The sequence below is a fragment of the Lithobates pipiens genome, unplaced genomic scaffold, assembly GCF_037356315.1.
Source record: "Lithobates pipiens isolate NorthernLeopardFrog02 unplaced genomic scaffold, aLitPip1_a1.2 Scaffold_16, whole genome shotgun sequence".
NCBI classification, from domain to species: domain Eukaryota; kingdom Metazoa; phylum Chordata; class Amphibia; order Anura; family Ranidae; genus Lithobates; species Lithobates pipiens.
The window spans coordinates 568,844,369-568,860,448 of NW_027507748.1; the positions used below are offsets into that span (position 1 = coordinate 568,844,369).

The 16,080-nt window shown below is 43.5% G+C and overlaps 1 protein-coding gene across 4 annotated transcripts in view; it reads right to left on the bottom strand.

Moving 5' to 3' along the window:
* Positions 1–3,013: 3,013 nt before the first annotated feature.
* GALNT6 (polypeptide N-acetylgalactosaminyltransferase 6) overlaps positions 3,014–16,080 on the bottom strand; it is a 103,891-nt gene continuing 90,824 nt past the window's right edge. For all 4 annotated transcript variants that reach the window (XM_077483704.1, XM_077483701.1, XM_077483702.1 and 1 more), the window contains 2 exons: positions 8,988–9,146; positions 3,014–3,995 (listed from right to left, as the gene is read on the bottom strand). In XM_077483704.1, the coding sequence (XP_077339830.1) occupies positions 3,882–3,995; positions 8,988–9,146 (273 nt within the window). In that variant the 3' untranslated portion in view covers positions 3,014–3,881. The remainder of the gene's footprint in view (positions 3,996–8,987; positions 9,147–16,080) is intronic.

Genomic DNA, 16,080 nt, shown 5'->3' on the forward strand with positions numbered 1-16,080 from the left:
TGTCTTGGGTCCAGGCTCCAATGCTTTCAACCCTGGCATGGGGAGTTCTGATTTCACCAATTGCATTGGTCTGCCCTAAACCGGTGTCATTAAACACAAGTCAGCAATGAAAGCATCCAGATTTCTGTTCTGACAATGGCAATTTTAAAGTCAGCTTATGCCACCCTACACTACAATTCTTATGCCACACTACACTACAATTCTGTCAAAACCTGTCCAATCATTAACAGATATTTTTTTTTATTCCCCCTTCGTATACTACTTGGACCATTATATACCCGTTATGCAGTGCTTTTATATGTCTATGTGCCCACTGTCTTGCCAATTACTAGAGGAGAGAGAAATATAGAACTATGATCATACACTTGTACACAGAAAATTTCCAGTGAATCTTGCAACGATTGAGTATCAATATAAAAAGTCACAAGTTTTATTTAAATAAAAGTGTAAATTAAATAATAAACTTAAAGCTGCAAATGTGAAAGCAGGCAAAGAAGACATTCTTCATTCATGTCTTCTCGGTAGGTCTAACATAATAGAAATTGTTTAAAGTACTGACCCCCCCCCCCCCCCCCCCCCCACCTGTTGTATTTATGCACAAGCAGATTGGGCACTGACGAAAAGACAGAATGAGCGGGTAAAAAAAGACACAAGACCCGCTACTTAATTTTCCTCTCTTCTGTTTACTCTGTATCACATCTCTTCCACCAATATCTCAGAACAACCAAATTCTCCCTCAGTCAAAGTCCTCTATTAGTACTATACAAATATTTAGATAAAAGGAGGCAAGAGTGAAAAGGCACCAGGGGTAGTAAGCATACTCAAAATAACCTAGTGGAAAAGGGGAAAGGGTACTACATATATGTAGTGCGGGACCTTCTATATGCCTCAAAAAACATAAAATGTCAGAAAAAAAATAGTATATAATAGTAATGAAGAGGTAAAGTTTTATTTAATATATAGCTAAAAATAAAATCACATAAAAAATGCCCTAAAAGGGTGTATAGTATCATACAAACTTTGCAGTCACATATTTACATATATTTATCATTGGCATATTTGATCTGGTGATGCGTTTCACAGACTTCCGCTTCTTCAAAGACCATACAAGCAAGCATTAAATGTGACTTCAATGTATCTGTGCAGTTCACACTTGCAAGTTTACAATAAAAACAAGAGATGATGTAGATAGTATATACGTTTGCTGTCAAACTCTGGATAAATATATATGAGCCTATCGGCTCATGGAAGACGACGCCAGAAAAGTAACAGCTGAAGAGGTATATATCCCAGTGGACTCATATCTGGAGGTTACATGTTTTTCAGAGGTATTTCCAAGGTATTAATACCATCTCATTTGTTCATTGTTGCCGCACAATGGTCATCTACATCAAATCAGGGATAGCCAGCTATCCCCGATATGATGTAGATGACTGTTGTGAGGCAACAATGAACAAATGAATGGTATTAATACCTTGGAAATAAAAACATCTAACCTCCAGATATAATGAGACACTTTTTTTTGGTGTCACCCCCCATGGGCCGGTAGGCGCATATATATTTATCTGGAGTTTGACAGCAAATGTACATACTATTTACATCACCTCTTGTTTTTATTGTAAACTTGCAAATGTGAACTGCACAGATACATTGAAGTCACATTTAGTACTTGCTTGCTTGTATGGTCTTTGAAGAAGTGGAAGTCCGAGAAACACGCCACCAAATCAAGCATGCCAATGATTATATATATATACACACACATGTTCTTTATGTATGCCTTAAAGTCCCGCACTACATATATGTAGCACCCTTTCCCATTAATATATTTATGAGATGATGCCAATGAGAAGATTTCTTGCACTAGTGGCTTCATCCTCGGCCCACACTACTTTACCTATTATTCTCATAATATCCCACAACCCCCCCCCCCCCCAACAATTACACTTTCCTAACCTTTAAAGAGTTTATAAAACAGTGTTGTCAATACCAGTTTTTCATGATGTCAGTACTCTGTTCCATTCACAGCCTGCTAGGATTGTCATATACCCAGAGCTGCCACTAGAAATCATTGGGGTTCCATACAGCATGCCTGACAGGGCTCCCCCTCATTCCCACCTGACAGCCCCTGCCATACTTTGTGCTTGCACAGTAATCCCACCAACCATGGCTCTCAGCAAAAAAAAAAAAAAAAAAAAAAAAAAAAAAATGCTCTCCAGGCCCAATCAGTTCAGCAGCAGGGGCCGAGGATAGAGAGAGGACTAGTTGCCCACTTTTAGGATCAGACAAAATAATCCTCCATGCTTACAGCTCCTGACAATTAAATTAAAGGTCCTGGTCTGCTCTGGCTGATTGATATAGGAGGAGCCAGAATTTGTATTTATTGGAAGCTACAGTGTGGAGGATTACTCTGCCTCCTCCCAAAAATGAGTGAACAATTCCCTCTCTGTCCCCGCTCCTGCTGCTGAACTCATGGTGCCCAGTGAACTTTAATTGCTGGGAGCCATGGTCCATGGGATTACTGTGCTTTCGCGCCAAAGGTATTTATAAAGTCCTCTCTTTGCCCTTGGGCCCCCTGCTGAACTGATGAGGCCTGGGGCAGGTAAAGGAGGGTTGGATCTACCTCCATATCAGCAGCCCTGCATGTGCCCTTGAGATTGATTCTAGCATTAGCATATGCTAAACTGTAAAGGGGTTAAGAGGTTTTAATGCAGGTAAGAGTGAAGCAACTAAACATTTCATAAAAGCAGACACTTATGAAAATAATTGCATACAAGCATTTGGGCAAGGCCAATTTAAAAAAAGTTAAATCAGCTTCGTAGATTTTTAGACAAAGCAAGAGGTCACGTTAGAAACCATGTCCCAAAGAATGCAACTAAGAAAAGAAAATCCCTGCCTAAATATAAACTAGGAAATTATCACAGTTCTGACATTGGTTTGAAAAATCAACATCCAAAATGCATTTGACCTTCCATTCTGCTACAGTTGAAGACATAAGCAGTGCATAAAGAAACAGTGATGAGCAAACAGTTTAATCCATCACACAGAACATTATTGCCGTCGGATTAGGAATGGAAAAATATGACAGGTTGTTAGGGTTATTGCTCTTTGCCTTTTTAGATAAAAGGCCTTGGTGCTGTGCAAAGACTATAAAAATACATAGATCTGCATATCAAAATCGATTAAATCACAGTAGATCTCACAAGATTCATGATTCAAAAAAGCTTCATAGCAGTCAGGCGGTGCTCATTTCTTGCTAGAAGAATCATGTAAAATTCCACTTTTTTGCACAGATTGTTAATTGGCCGAGCAGAAGAAAACCAGTCCAGTCTGGATTTTGTGCAACCTTACAGTAATCTTGTCATATTTAGACAACTTGAGGTCAAAACTGTTGTGTGGATACAAATCCCAGCAAGATTCTTTAGCATATACTGAAATCTGTCAATGGCAGCAATAGATTCACTGCAGATCGATTTGACTACCGTAATGATTGCTATATATAAACAAGTGCAGCATTTTTCAAATGAAATCGAGGATAAAACCACTAGATGGATGTTGTACACTTCTGTAGTGTTGGAGAACAACTAGTGCAAATCTGGCTTGTCCAAACCTCTCTTTGAAATCCATAAATGAAGTTAAAGGGAACACCAACACCCAGCTTTATGAAAGCTTATTTTAAAAGGAAAAGGTGTTCATTTGGTTATTTTCACTTCTTTCAAGGCACTGATCTAAGTTGTAAACATTTTAAAAGGTCAACACGTTTTAAAGGCTTCCTGTCCAGTGGTAACTCTGAGATATGAGCACTTTCCTCATTTGTATCCAGGGGATAAGAAGGCACTGCAGAGATTAAGCCCTCATGTAGCAGTCACTGAGCATGATGTGAATTAGCTAAAACCCCAGCGCTGGTGTACATCTCCAGGATTACAGTGGGTAGTGGATGGATGTTCTCCCCGGGAACATAGACACAGTTGAGAGCCAGTGTTTTTTAGTAAACGATCCTGGAAAACAAATACTTTTTTTTAGCATTAGGCAACTTAAATGAATAGTTATAAATTTGGGATTATAGACTAAAGCCACATACACGGGGGCCAAATATTGGCCAAAATCAGTTGGTATAGTAGATACCAGCCAACATTCGGACAATGTGTACAGGTCCTGGTTTGACAGAAGTCGATCTCACAGCCAGCTTCCATCAAACAAGCTTGCTAGAAAACCAGCAGCTGATCGGCATCTGATCAGCGCTCTCAGCCAATGGCTGCGATCACTAACCGGTATGTTCTAGCGGGGGCACTCAGTGGGGAGATTGCTATACTAACATTGCATCGTTGGTATACAACCTCTTTGCAAGCTCCTCAGTTCTTTTTTTTTTTCAGTCCAGGCTTTAGGGTAGAGTGTTAGGGTTTACAAACACCTTAAGCACCCTATAATCATGAACTCCTATTATACAATTCCTTTGATCTGTTAAATAGATCAATACAAATGTTTTCCAAATAAATGCACACTAATCTCCTCAAATAAAACTAGTGAGCTGTGTTTCAGAAACTTTCCAGACATGTGAATTCTTTGATTAATATCCCACAAAAAACATGCCACTGTAATTAAATGTATACATATAACAAATGTGTAAACAAACAATATTCAAACAGTGTAAATGTTTTTGAAAAATAAATAAAGTCCTTTAAGTCTAGTGTTATTGCACTTGGTAAACTTCTGCCCATCGACCATGCTTCTATATGAGTGATTCTATCACACAACACAAAAAGTGCTCCACTGCCAGTGATGCGCATTTACCAGAGCCCTAAGGTCCCCTGGACCAGTCACGCCTTGCAGAGGTCTCAGTTCCCCAGCCTCTCCTCCCTCCTCCTCCTGGCGGCCAATTGCATCACATCTCCTTTCAGCCAATCGGGTGATGGGTCTAATGATCCGCTTCCTGATTGGCCAGGAGGAAGATCAGTGTGAAATATCTAATATTCATTCGCTATCGTCACACAGCTGGGTGAGATCGGGGCACAGTGCTCTGTGCTCCAAGACCACCCTTTTTTGAAGCCTATTAGAACCTAATCACATGCTTCAAAAACACGCACCCCCGCCATTAGAATCTATAGTCCGGCACCCTGTATGTAGCTCAGGGGGTCCGAAGAAAGGATGGGGTGGGGCGCCCGTGTTCTCCTAATGGATGGGCCGCCACCGACGCCTTGTTATTTATCCAAAAAGACCAGATGATAACTTCACTGCTTCTTCACATAATCAGCGTTTCCTCCTTCAGTCAACATGTACTCCCCTCATATGGATGAACATCAATAACAAAGAAAGTAAAATAACAGTGATCGTGCAACACAGTTTTATTAAAAATTCTTAGATGTTATAGTGCCCAGAATGGCACGAGCTCGATCAGCTCATCTGTGTTAAAACTTAGCCCAAAGATCCATTCCTCTTAAAAAGCCATGGTGTGCGTTCCACTAGCAAATTGGATCTCATCTGATCTTCGAGGCTGGTTAGTACCTGGATGGAAGACCGCCTGGAAATATCAGGTGCTGCCGGCTAAAGCCTACAGCCACCATCACCTTAAATGCATCCTATCACGCCTGATTTCGAAAGCTAAGCAGGGTTGGACTTGGTTAGTACCTGGATGGGAGACTGTCTGGGATTACCAGGTGCAGTAGGCTAAAAGCCTATGGCCACATCACCCTGAACGTGCCGATCTTGTCTGTGCAGTGCAATGGAAACACTGGACTTTGTTGTTGAATATTACAAAGAACTTTTTTTATTTTTTGCATATTTTTCTAAAATATTTAAGCTGCTTGAATAATTGTTTGTGTACACGTTTTTGTGATATACAAGCTTAATTATAGTGACATCTGTTTTTTTGGGGATATTAATCAAAGAATTCACATAACTGGAAAGACAGGTTTCTGAATCACTGGTCACTAGTTTTATTTGAGAAGATTACTTTATTTGGAAAGTTTTGTTTATTTAGTGCATTTCAAACTTAAAGGGGCAGCTGTTGCGTTTTTCACATATACTGTATGTATGGTTTAGGTTGGCTCCATTTAATTATATTTTCACACAATTCATTAAAAATAATTTGTTACAGCCGTTTAGGAGGTGCATAAAAAAAAAGAAATTCTGTATATCTATTCAGAAAACAGGTGACCTTATAACTTTGTCTTATCAGTTACCATTGTTGCCCCCTGGGAATTGTGCCTGGGGGGTGCTGGAGTAACACTATGGGTATGGGACCCCACTGTGAAATAGGATTTTTTTCGTTATACTTACCTGTAAAATCCTTTTCTTTGAGTACATCACAGGACACAAAGCTGGTTATTATAATAACTACTTGGGTTATACGCCATCTATAAGTGAATGGACACTGGTAGATCAATCAGAACAATTAAACAGGAAGTCCTCCCCTATATAACCCCTCCTACACAGAAAGCACTTCAGTTTTGTAGCAAGCAATAAATTCCCAAAAGAGGGGAGGGGCCTCTGTGTTCTGTGATGTACTCAAAGAAAAGGATTTTACAGGTAACTACTATGACGAAAAAAATCCTATTTTCTTTATCGTACATCACAGGACACAGAGCCTCGAGAGGAACACCATTATAGAAACTGCCACCAGAGAAGGACCTACTCTATTTGTAATACGCTGAGGCCAAAGGCAGTATCCTCCACATTATTGACATCCACCTGGTAAGAAAATCTGTAGCTGTATAAACCAAAGACCAAATAGTGGTCTTGCACACCTGAGCCACTGGCACCTGTGACTGGTGGCCCAAGATACACCCCCACACCTGTTAGAGAATCTCTCCCCAGAAAAAAAAAACGGAATTTTGCCCTAAACCATAGGCATCATTGATAAACTGGCAGATCCACTGCTAAATATTTGACCTGGATGCCGCCTGCCTTCCTGGGCTCTTCTGGCAGTACAAACCAGGATGCCTAACCTGTGTCACTCAACTCAAGTAGATTTTGAGCACCTGAACAACCTCTAAAATATGAATCAAGGAGTGAGAAACAACGGCCTCTGCAAAATAATGGATAGGGATGAACTCTGACCCTTAACGGTACTTAAGGCCAATCTTTCCCCTACCAATTGGAGAAACATATTTCTGCGGGTTCCACTTCCTGGCTTCACCACAGGAAAAAAATAAATTCAAGTCCTGTAATTGAAGTTCCCCCAAAGCTGGCTTCCAGGGACTCAAAAGTGCTGGGATAAAGGACTCAAGACCATTAGGTCCTGCTGGACTGGGAGTGTCCAAGGAGCAACCCCCGCAAGACTCGCTATGTCAGTGTACCAAGTCTTCCTGGGCTAATTCGGCCAACACTAATATCAGTGTTACCACCTCCTGGTTTCTTCGCCAAAGATGTGGCAGAAGCCAAAACAGAGGAAAACCGTCAAATAAGGGAGAACAGATCCCTAAGCTGTTACCAGTACATCTACCCCTATTGGCAGTGGGACTCTCGTCATGCACACTCCTGTCCCAACTTGTTGTAGAACTTGGAATCTAGTAGATTCACCCACAGAGTTCCCCCTGCCAGTATTCTATCCCTGGAATATGTATTGGTGATAGAGACAGCACTGTGGTTCACCTCCCTGAGTTGCATGACCTCTGGTGCCACCCTGGTGGTTGATATATATGCCTGCATTTCCTGATTGAACCTACAACTGGTTTGTCCCATAATCCAGAGCAATGCGTACTGGCCAAAAGTTCCAAGATATTGATGGACAGTATTCTCTCCTGTGGAGACCAAGCCCACTGAACTGTAGCCACCCTCAAACTCGAGAGACCGGCATCAGTGGTTATCTTCCAAATTCCTGAAAAGGAAGAATATCGACCACTGATTTTTGCTCAGCAACACCCCAGGAACAGAGCCTTCCGAAAATCCAATACCCAGATCTTCAAGTTGCAGACAGAGAATGATCCTCTACCAAAGACCTGGAGTAGGACTGTATGCAGGGAATATGCTTTGACCTAAACACAGCTTCCTCCTGTAGAAATATATCGAAGGATCCCCTGGAAAATCGACTGCTTCCTTGGCAAAGATTATTGAAGTAACGATTATTAGGTGTCTTCAGCACGATGCTTTGTGAACCCTCCACAGCTGTGGCCAACCCAAAGGGAAGTTTCACAAAAAAAAAAAAACAAACAAAAAAAAAAACACGACTTTGCGCTGCAAATACAGAAATCATTGATGATCCTGGAAACAAACCGCCACATGAAGACGTGCCTTTACAGATGATTATGGACCCTGAAATCTACCTCTTGCAGAGAGGTCATCCCTGAACAGATCTAGCCTATCTGAAATAGAAGGATGCTCAGTGGCTTGAGATCTTAAGATAGACCTCATGTCCCTATTTGGTTTTGGAACTGCTACCATTTAATTGTCTCATAATAATGAGCCCATAACTTCTGCTCCAAGAGCCAATGCAAGAGAAAAGACTGACGACTCTGTGGCAGACCCACACAGTCCCAAGAGGTTCACTTAGCCTACCAGATTTCTGCTGGTTTCAGTGACCACCACTTTATAGACACTGGCAAAAAAACTGAAGCAATTCCTGTGTAAGAGGGGTTATATAGGGGAGAACTTCCTGTTTGATTATTCTGATCTACCAGTGTCCATTCACCTAGAGATGGTGTATAACCAAGTAACAACCGGCTCTGTGTCCTGTGATGCAAGATAAAGAAACTGCACTGGGCCACAAAACCTTTTGGCTTTTTTTTCTGCACAGCACCTCATGGGCTAGGGCTTTTGACCAAGACTGGAGCATTTTTTTTTAATTTAGAGGCGGCATGAAGAAACATACAATGAAGGAGAGTGAATGGTAAATATAGGCAGCATTGCATACAATGTGCAGTCACATCCATAGCTTGCCTTGTTTTTGCATCATTTACTCTTCTTCTAGTGTGCTAGGTTTTCTGAGATCCTTGCAGATTCCCTCCTATAGTGAGCTACATCTACTGCAAGCTTGATTAGGAAAAACAGGTTACCTTTGTCAATTCCCACTCCTCGTTTCCTGGAACAGTGGTCCCTTTTCCTTTGTACTGACACTCTCCAAGCTCCACCGGTCCTGGACTGTATTTGGAGCGCAAGCACAGCTGCTTCCCAATATTATGTCGCAGTTCTTTCTGCGTAGTATATTCAAAGTACTAAAAAAAAATAAGCAGTGGAGTTAGTAAAAAGCATGCTAGTATAAAGAACAGAAACTAGATACTGTAATAGAAGTATGGAATTGAGATTGCATTTGTGTCCCTAAATTAAAATAACTGTATTTATGTTATGTCCTAAAGAAAATTCTATCTTTGGTGAGCTAATAGATAGTGCAACGTATACAGTCACTGTAAGATGCCATGAATGATGTTGGATATCATGGATGAAGTAACTCCTGCATGTATGCAAAGGTGTTACATCATATGTGGCCTCCTAAGGACTGAAATATTGTTGGGAACCTAGAAAAAGTAGCGCAGAAGATGGCCGTACTAGCAGATAGAGCAGTGAATGACACAGAAGGACAGCTCAACCTGGCAACAATGAAAAAAAAAAACACAAAAAAAAAGGAGGCCATTCTGACATCATACTTATACATGTAGCCAGGTACCAACAAGGTGGCTTACTGTGAACATGGGTTGCCCAGATGGGGGAACAAATAACTTTAGGTCTGCTGGTTTCCCAGGCTTTTTGGGTTCTGCCTTCCTCCCTGTCCTGCGTTAAAAACAGGGGGAAGGCCAGGCGCTGGGAAAAAACGGGACTGCATGGGAAAGGGGTGAAGGTCCAGACCAGATGAGAATGTAACCTTCAAATCGACACCTGCTAAACTACCTGCTAAGGCCTTTACTATTATGGACTCCTACCTGTAAAGCTATGCCTGGGAAGATGAAAAGTAGGAGCTAAAATGACTGAACTGTATCATTGCAGCCTACAAGTAGAGTTTTAAGTAAAGCTGGTAGTTTCAAAAAAAGCCCACATGCATACTCTAAACATACTCGGTTATGGCTCCTGGCACTGATGACATTAAGACAAGTGTAAGGCTGACCGCAGGGTGGGCCTGTATTTGTAGGAGGAGTCAGGCTGCATAAAGCCTGCCCTCCTCTGCCTCCTTCTCGTTGGACGTCGGGTCTCGTATGGCTGACGTCACTTCCGGCGGGTCGGAGGAGGAGATTATACTGCTCTGGTGTTCATGGACGGGGGTGCTTGTGGCCCCCCGCCGGCTCAGTTTTATGGGCATCTGTGGGTGGGGGGGTTCTCCCGCCGGCAGCTTCTGTCTGCACGGGAGAGCCTTCTTTCTGCCCGCCTCTTTCTCCAGGTGCCGACCACCCGCCTCCTCCCGCTGTGCCAGCCACAGGTTTCCCCCATGTGGTGCTGCGGAGGGGGCGCTTCACCCGCCGGCGGCTGTCTGCACGGGGGAGGCTTTCTCCCGCCCGCCTCGGCTGGAGGGGAGGGAGGTTTCTGTCCCAGGCTTCCTCCGTGTATTTCTGCAGTAGCGCTTATCCACTGGGGAGCTTGTGCCCGCCGATTCTCCTGGCGGGGGGAGGGGGAGGTATTCGGCCGTCACCGGCTCCCCCTTCCCCCCCCCCCCCCCTCGTATATGCAGGGCACCCGCCGTTTCTCCTGGGGGGGAGGGGGAGGCATTCGGCCGTCGCCGGCTCCCCCCCCCCCCCTCTTCACATATGCAGAGTGACGGCCGTTTCTCCTGGCGGGGGGGAGGTGAGCGGCCGTCGCTGGCTCCCCTCCCTCCCCCCCCCCTCACATGGGCAGTGTACCGCCCGGTTCTCCTGGTGGGGGGGAGGGATCGACCGCCGGCGGCTTCCCCTCTCCCCTCACAGGTGTTCCGGCCTGGCTGAGTACAGATGTTATTGGTCGGTTTCTTAGCTGACCAGTGCTTAAAGGGGGAGTTCTGGAAGTATGAATTTAGATGGAAAACAAAACTGTACTTTTTTTAGGCATGGTATGGTTCTTCTGGGAGGGGGGGGTGGTACAGGGGTTGCTTGTGGTAAAATCCTGGACATGGATTTGAAGCTAACCACAAATAAACCCAAACTCACCACAATACAATACTATGTGAATTTTCTTACACCACCTTAACTGAGGAAATCAATTTAAATGAAGCTTGTATCGTTTGTGCAAATATTATGCTTATGGATTAAAGGGAACCTGTCACCACGGAACATTACTAAAATGTTTTGTTGTCCGGGAAAAAAAAAAAAAATGCCTTTATTTTAATTTCTTTTGATTACTTGTTATATATGCCCCCCCGCCTGAGCTCCACAGGGCGGGCCTCCCCCCTCACCCGCCTGAGCTCCACGTGGCGTGCCCAACCCCCGCCTGAGCTCCACGTGGCGTGCCCAACCCCCGCCTGAGCTCCACGTGGCGTGCCCAACCCCCGCCTGAGCTCCACGTGGCGTGCCCAACCCCCGCCTGAGCTCCACGTGGCGTGCCCAACCCCCGCCTGAGCTCCACGTGGCGTGCCCAACCCCCGCCTGAGCTCCACGTGGCGTGCCCCCCCCGCCTGAGCTCCACGTGGCGTGCCCCCCCCCCCGCCTGAGCTCCACGTGGCGTGCCCCCCCGCCTGAGCTCCACGTGGCGTGCCCCCCCGCCTGAGCTCCACGTGGCGTTCTGGTGCAATAATATTCTCATGCCATTCATGTTCCCGTGCTATGCACAGTTTTCTCATGCAGGTTTACGTTCTGGTGCATTTTATGGTTTTCCCATGCGATTCGGTCCCATGCGTTTCCGGTCTCAGGTCATTCACGTTTTCATATCGGTCACGTTCTCAAAGCAGTTACGTTATGCATTTGCGTTTTCATGCATTTGCATCTTCTTGCAGTTGCGTGTCTTTCTGTTGCGTTTTCTCGAGCAGTTGCGTTTTCTCGAGCAGTTGCGTTTCTCAGGCAGTTGCATCTTCAGGCATTTGCGTTTCTTGCATTTGCGTTTTCATGCAGTTATGTTTTGTTTCGTTTTAAGTTTTTATGCAGTTATGTTCTCGTTCATTTACATTCTCATGCAGTTATGTTCTCATTTCGTTTTCCGTTCTCATTCAATTTGACGTTCTCATGCTTGTTGGTTTCAAGCACGTTGCTTACGGTTCTTACGCAATTTTGTTTTTCATGCGATTTGGGTCTGTCACGTGATTTACTTTTCTTATGAAGTTGTTGTTTCTCATAAAATTGATGGTTTTCCATGCAATTTTACGGTTTCTCATGCAATTGCGTTTCTCGTGCGTTTTGCAGGCGGTTGGCGGTTTTTAAACAATGTACAGTTCTTACGCATTTATGGTTCTCATGAATTTATGGTTCTCAGGCATGGTAAATTTCTCAGGCAATTTACGTGTTAGATGTTATTTACCTGTCTCACGCAACTTCTTGCGTTTCCCATGTTTCTGACGTTTCCCCATGTTTTTTATAGCATTTTCTGACGTTTCCGGTGGTTCTGACGTATTCCCGTGGTACAGTTGACGGTTCATGCAACTACGGTTTCTCATGCTTTTTTATGGTTTTCTCTCCTTTTCCAGGTTTTCTCTCGCTTTCCAGGTTTTCTCTCGCTTTCCAGGTTTCTCTATCGCTTTCCAGGTTTCTCTATCGCTTTCCAGGTTTCTCTATCGCTTTCCAGGTTTCTCTATCGCTTTCCAGGTTTCTCTATCGCTTTCCAGGTTTCTCTATCGCTTTCCAGGTTTCTCTATCGCTTTCCAGCGTTATGCATTTTGCGTTTCATGCTTTTTTGGCATTTCATGTTTTGCGTTCTCATGCAGTTATGTCCTCGTTTCATTTTACGTTCTCATGTCCTCGTTTCGTTTTACGTTCTCATGCACTCATGTTCTTGTTTCATTTTAACATCTTCATACACTCATGTTCTCGTTTAGTTTACGTTCTCATGCATGTTATGTTCTCGTTTCGTTTTACGTTCTCATGCGATTATGTTCTCGTTCGATTTGACGTTCTCATGCTTTGTTTTCACGCACGTTTCTCACTCGTTGTACGGTTTTACATGCAATTGCCGTTTTCCCAGGCATTTCAGTTTATGCAATTCACGGTTTCCATGCAGTTGGTGTTTCTTGAAGTTACGGTTCTTACGCAATTTTGTTTTTCATGTGATTTAGGTCTCATGTGATTTACATATGAAGTTGGTGTTTCTCATACATTTGATGGTTTTCCATGCAATTTTACAGTTTCTCATACAATTGCGTTCTCGTGTGTTTTGCTGGCAGTTGACGGTTTTTAAACGACTTACAGTTCTTGCGCTTTTATGGTGCTCATAAATTTTTGGTTATCAGGGTTTTTTACGTTTCTCATGCAATTCACGTATCGGATGTATTGTTCATGGCTGTTATTTACGTGATGCAACTTCTTGTGTTTCCCTTGTTTCTGACGTTTCCCCATGTTTTTCTAGCATTTTCTGATGGTTTTGACGTATTCACATGTTTCCTTCCGTATTTCCCATGTGCCGCACGTTTCATGTCTCATGCCTTTCATGTCATTACCCTTGTGTAGTTTCATGATTCTCAGGTTTTTTACGTTCCTCATGCTTGTTAGTGTCGGATGTATTGTACGTGTCTGATGCTATTTACGTGTCTCATGCATCTTCTCGCGTTTCCCATGTTTCTTTTGTTTCTCGTGTTTTCTTGCCTTTTCTCGTGTTCTTACATATTCCGATATGCCGCACGTTTTGTGTCTTATGCTTTTCTTTTCTCTTGTGTACCCCCCAGGGTTTTCTTTTGTGTTTTTCATCAATTTGTGAAGCCTGCATTTCCTAGGCAGGTCGTGTTTTCTAGCAGCCGCGGTTCTTAAGCCGCTCACGGTGATCAGTTCACGCTTCTCATGTTTTCGTTCAGTCACGTTTCCTTATCGCAGGTTTCGTTTTTGTCGCAGGTATTTTTGTTTGATCACGATTCTCTCGCTAGTTGTGTTCCTGATCAGTTGGGTGCCATTCCTCACTATTTACTTTAATTTCCTAGCTGCGTCTCCGGCCAGGAGTTGTCCTGGGTCATGGAAGTTTGGTTAGTCAGGTTTTCACTGATCCACGGTTTCTACTGGCTCAGGGGCTTTCGTGGATCACGGGGCCCAGGCTAGTATCTGTAGGCTCGGGTCTCAGAAGCCGGTTTCCAGTGACGCACTTTCTTGTCAGTTCCAGTTGTGGTAGATTGGTTTTCCATTTGGTTGGCACTGCAGCCTTGATCATTGGGTTTTGTTTTAAATTCCAGGAAAGCCCATGACACTGCTTGGCATGTTTCCAGGTTAGGTTTCCAGTCCTGATGGTGAAACGTCTAGTTCCCTTTGCTTTTCTGTTTTGTTTTAGTTTCCTTTTTTTGCCTCCTCCAGCTTGTATCAGCCTTCAGCACTTTCTGGGCGTATCCAGTTAAGTCCCAGCATTTCAGGTTGAATGATCTGTCAGGTTGTTTATTTTCGGCTTTTCCGTTTGAAGCCATCCAGGTCTCCAGCGGTGGGGACTCCCTGCTGTGCTTAGCTGACTTTCCATGGTGGGTTTCATTTTATGACGTTCACGTACTCTCAGGTTTATCTTGTGTTGGTCGCTGGGTTGGGCTCAAGGGGGTGCTTTAGCTGGCCTTGTGATTCCTGAAGCCAGGGGAGGGGCCTACTGCCTTTCTTAGCGTTTCCTTCTCTGCGGCAAAGGCATAACTCATTTGCCGCCACTCAAGGTTAGACGTTATTCATTGGGTCATCTGGTTGTTGAGCTTTCTTCCTACTGTGTTATTTTTTGGCCCCTTTAGGCATACTGACCACGTGGCCTTTGGCACACTTCAGGTCTTTTTTCCTTGTTGCTCTTTGTTCCTTTCCTCACCATCCACAGAGTGACTCTGAGTACAAGTGTAAGGCTGACCGCAGGGTGGGCCTGTATTTGTAGGAGGAGTCAGGCTGCATAAAGCCTGCCCTCCTCTGCCTCCTTCTCGTTGGACGTCGGGTCTCGTATCCCACCCACCCATTCCCCTTTTTCTTTTAATTTCATTCTTTACATTTCATACTTGGGTATGCCCCCTTTAGGCATACTGACCACGTGACCTTTGGCACACTTCAGGTCTTTTTTCCTTGTTGCTCTTTGTTCCTTTCCTCATCATCCACAGAGTGACTCTGAGTACAAGCTAGTGTATAGAGGAGTATCACCTATACTCTTGCTTTTTTCCAATAAAGTGCAATTCCAGGGAACTAAGGTGGACTTTGTCGTTCTTAGTTCTGATCTACAGAAATCATGTAGACTGCACTGTACAGTGGGCTCAAACAGACAGGGTGACTGTAAATGCAATCTTAAACTGACTTTTGCCTGTGAAGACAGTTCTCAAAGCTCAGAAAAATGAAAAAAACAACAGGTGCAAGAGACATGAAGGTAGTGTTTTTGTCCCTGGATTAATAGTAGTCAAAGAGATTATGAGGAGGGGGAGTTACTGAAGCTGGAGCAAAGAGAATCTGGACCAGCTGTACATAGTGCCCCGTCAACCTCCCCTTGTTCAGTTAAGCTTTGAAAATGTAAAAGTTAGAAGCTAGTTGCCCTGCACAGCTGCTCAAGATTCTCCCTGCTGCTGTCTTAGTAAACCCCCCACTACATATTTTAAAAATACAGAAATCCTTTAAAACCACAAAACACTAAGAGTAGATTATAGTTACTAAACAAAGAAAATAATCTGTGCCAAGTGTAGTGATCTAAAAACAGTGATGAATGATCAATAAAGAGCTGCACTCACTGTATTGCGCATCCCAATACTAAAACATAACTATCAAACAATTGTGTTGCGCTGTGAATATACTTAAACATATATTTTCAAATAATCAAAATTAACAAGCCTGCCTTCAGCACAACCTGAATGATGGGCTCTATACATCTATGTACAATTGTTTTGTTTTTCTTCTTGCACTTTGTTCGGTCTTTTACAACACAAAGTTTTAGTTGTGATTTATATGCTTGACATTAATTCCATGATATGACAAATCTTTTCATTGTACCTGTGCAACACCTTTAACCACTTAAGGACTGGAAGGATTTGCCCCCTTAATGACCAGGTAATTTTTGGTAATACAGCACTGCGTCGCTTTAACTGACAATTGCACGGTTGTGCAACATTGTACCCAAACAAAATTT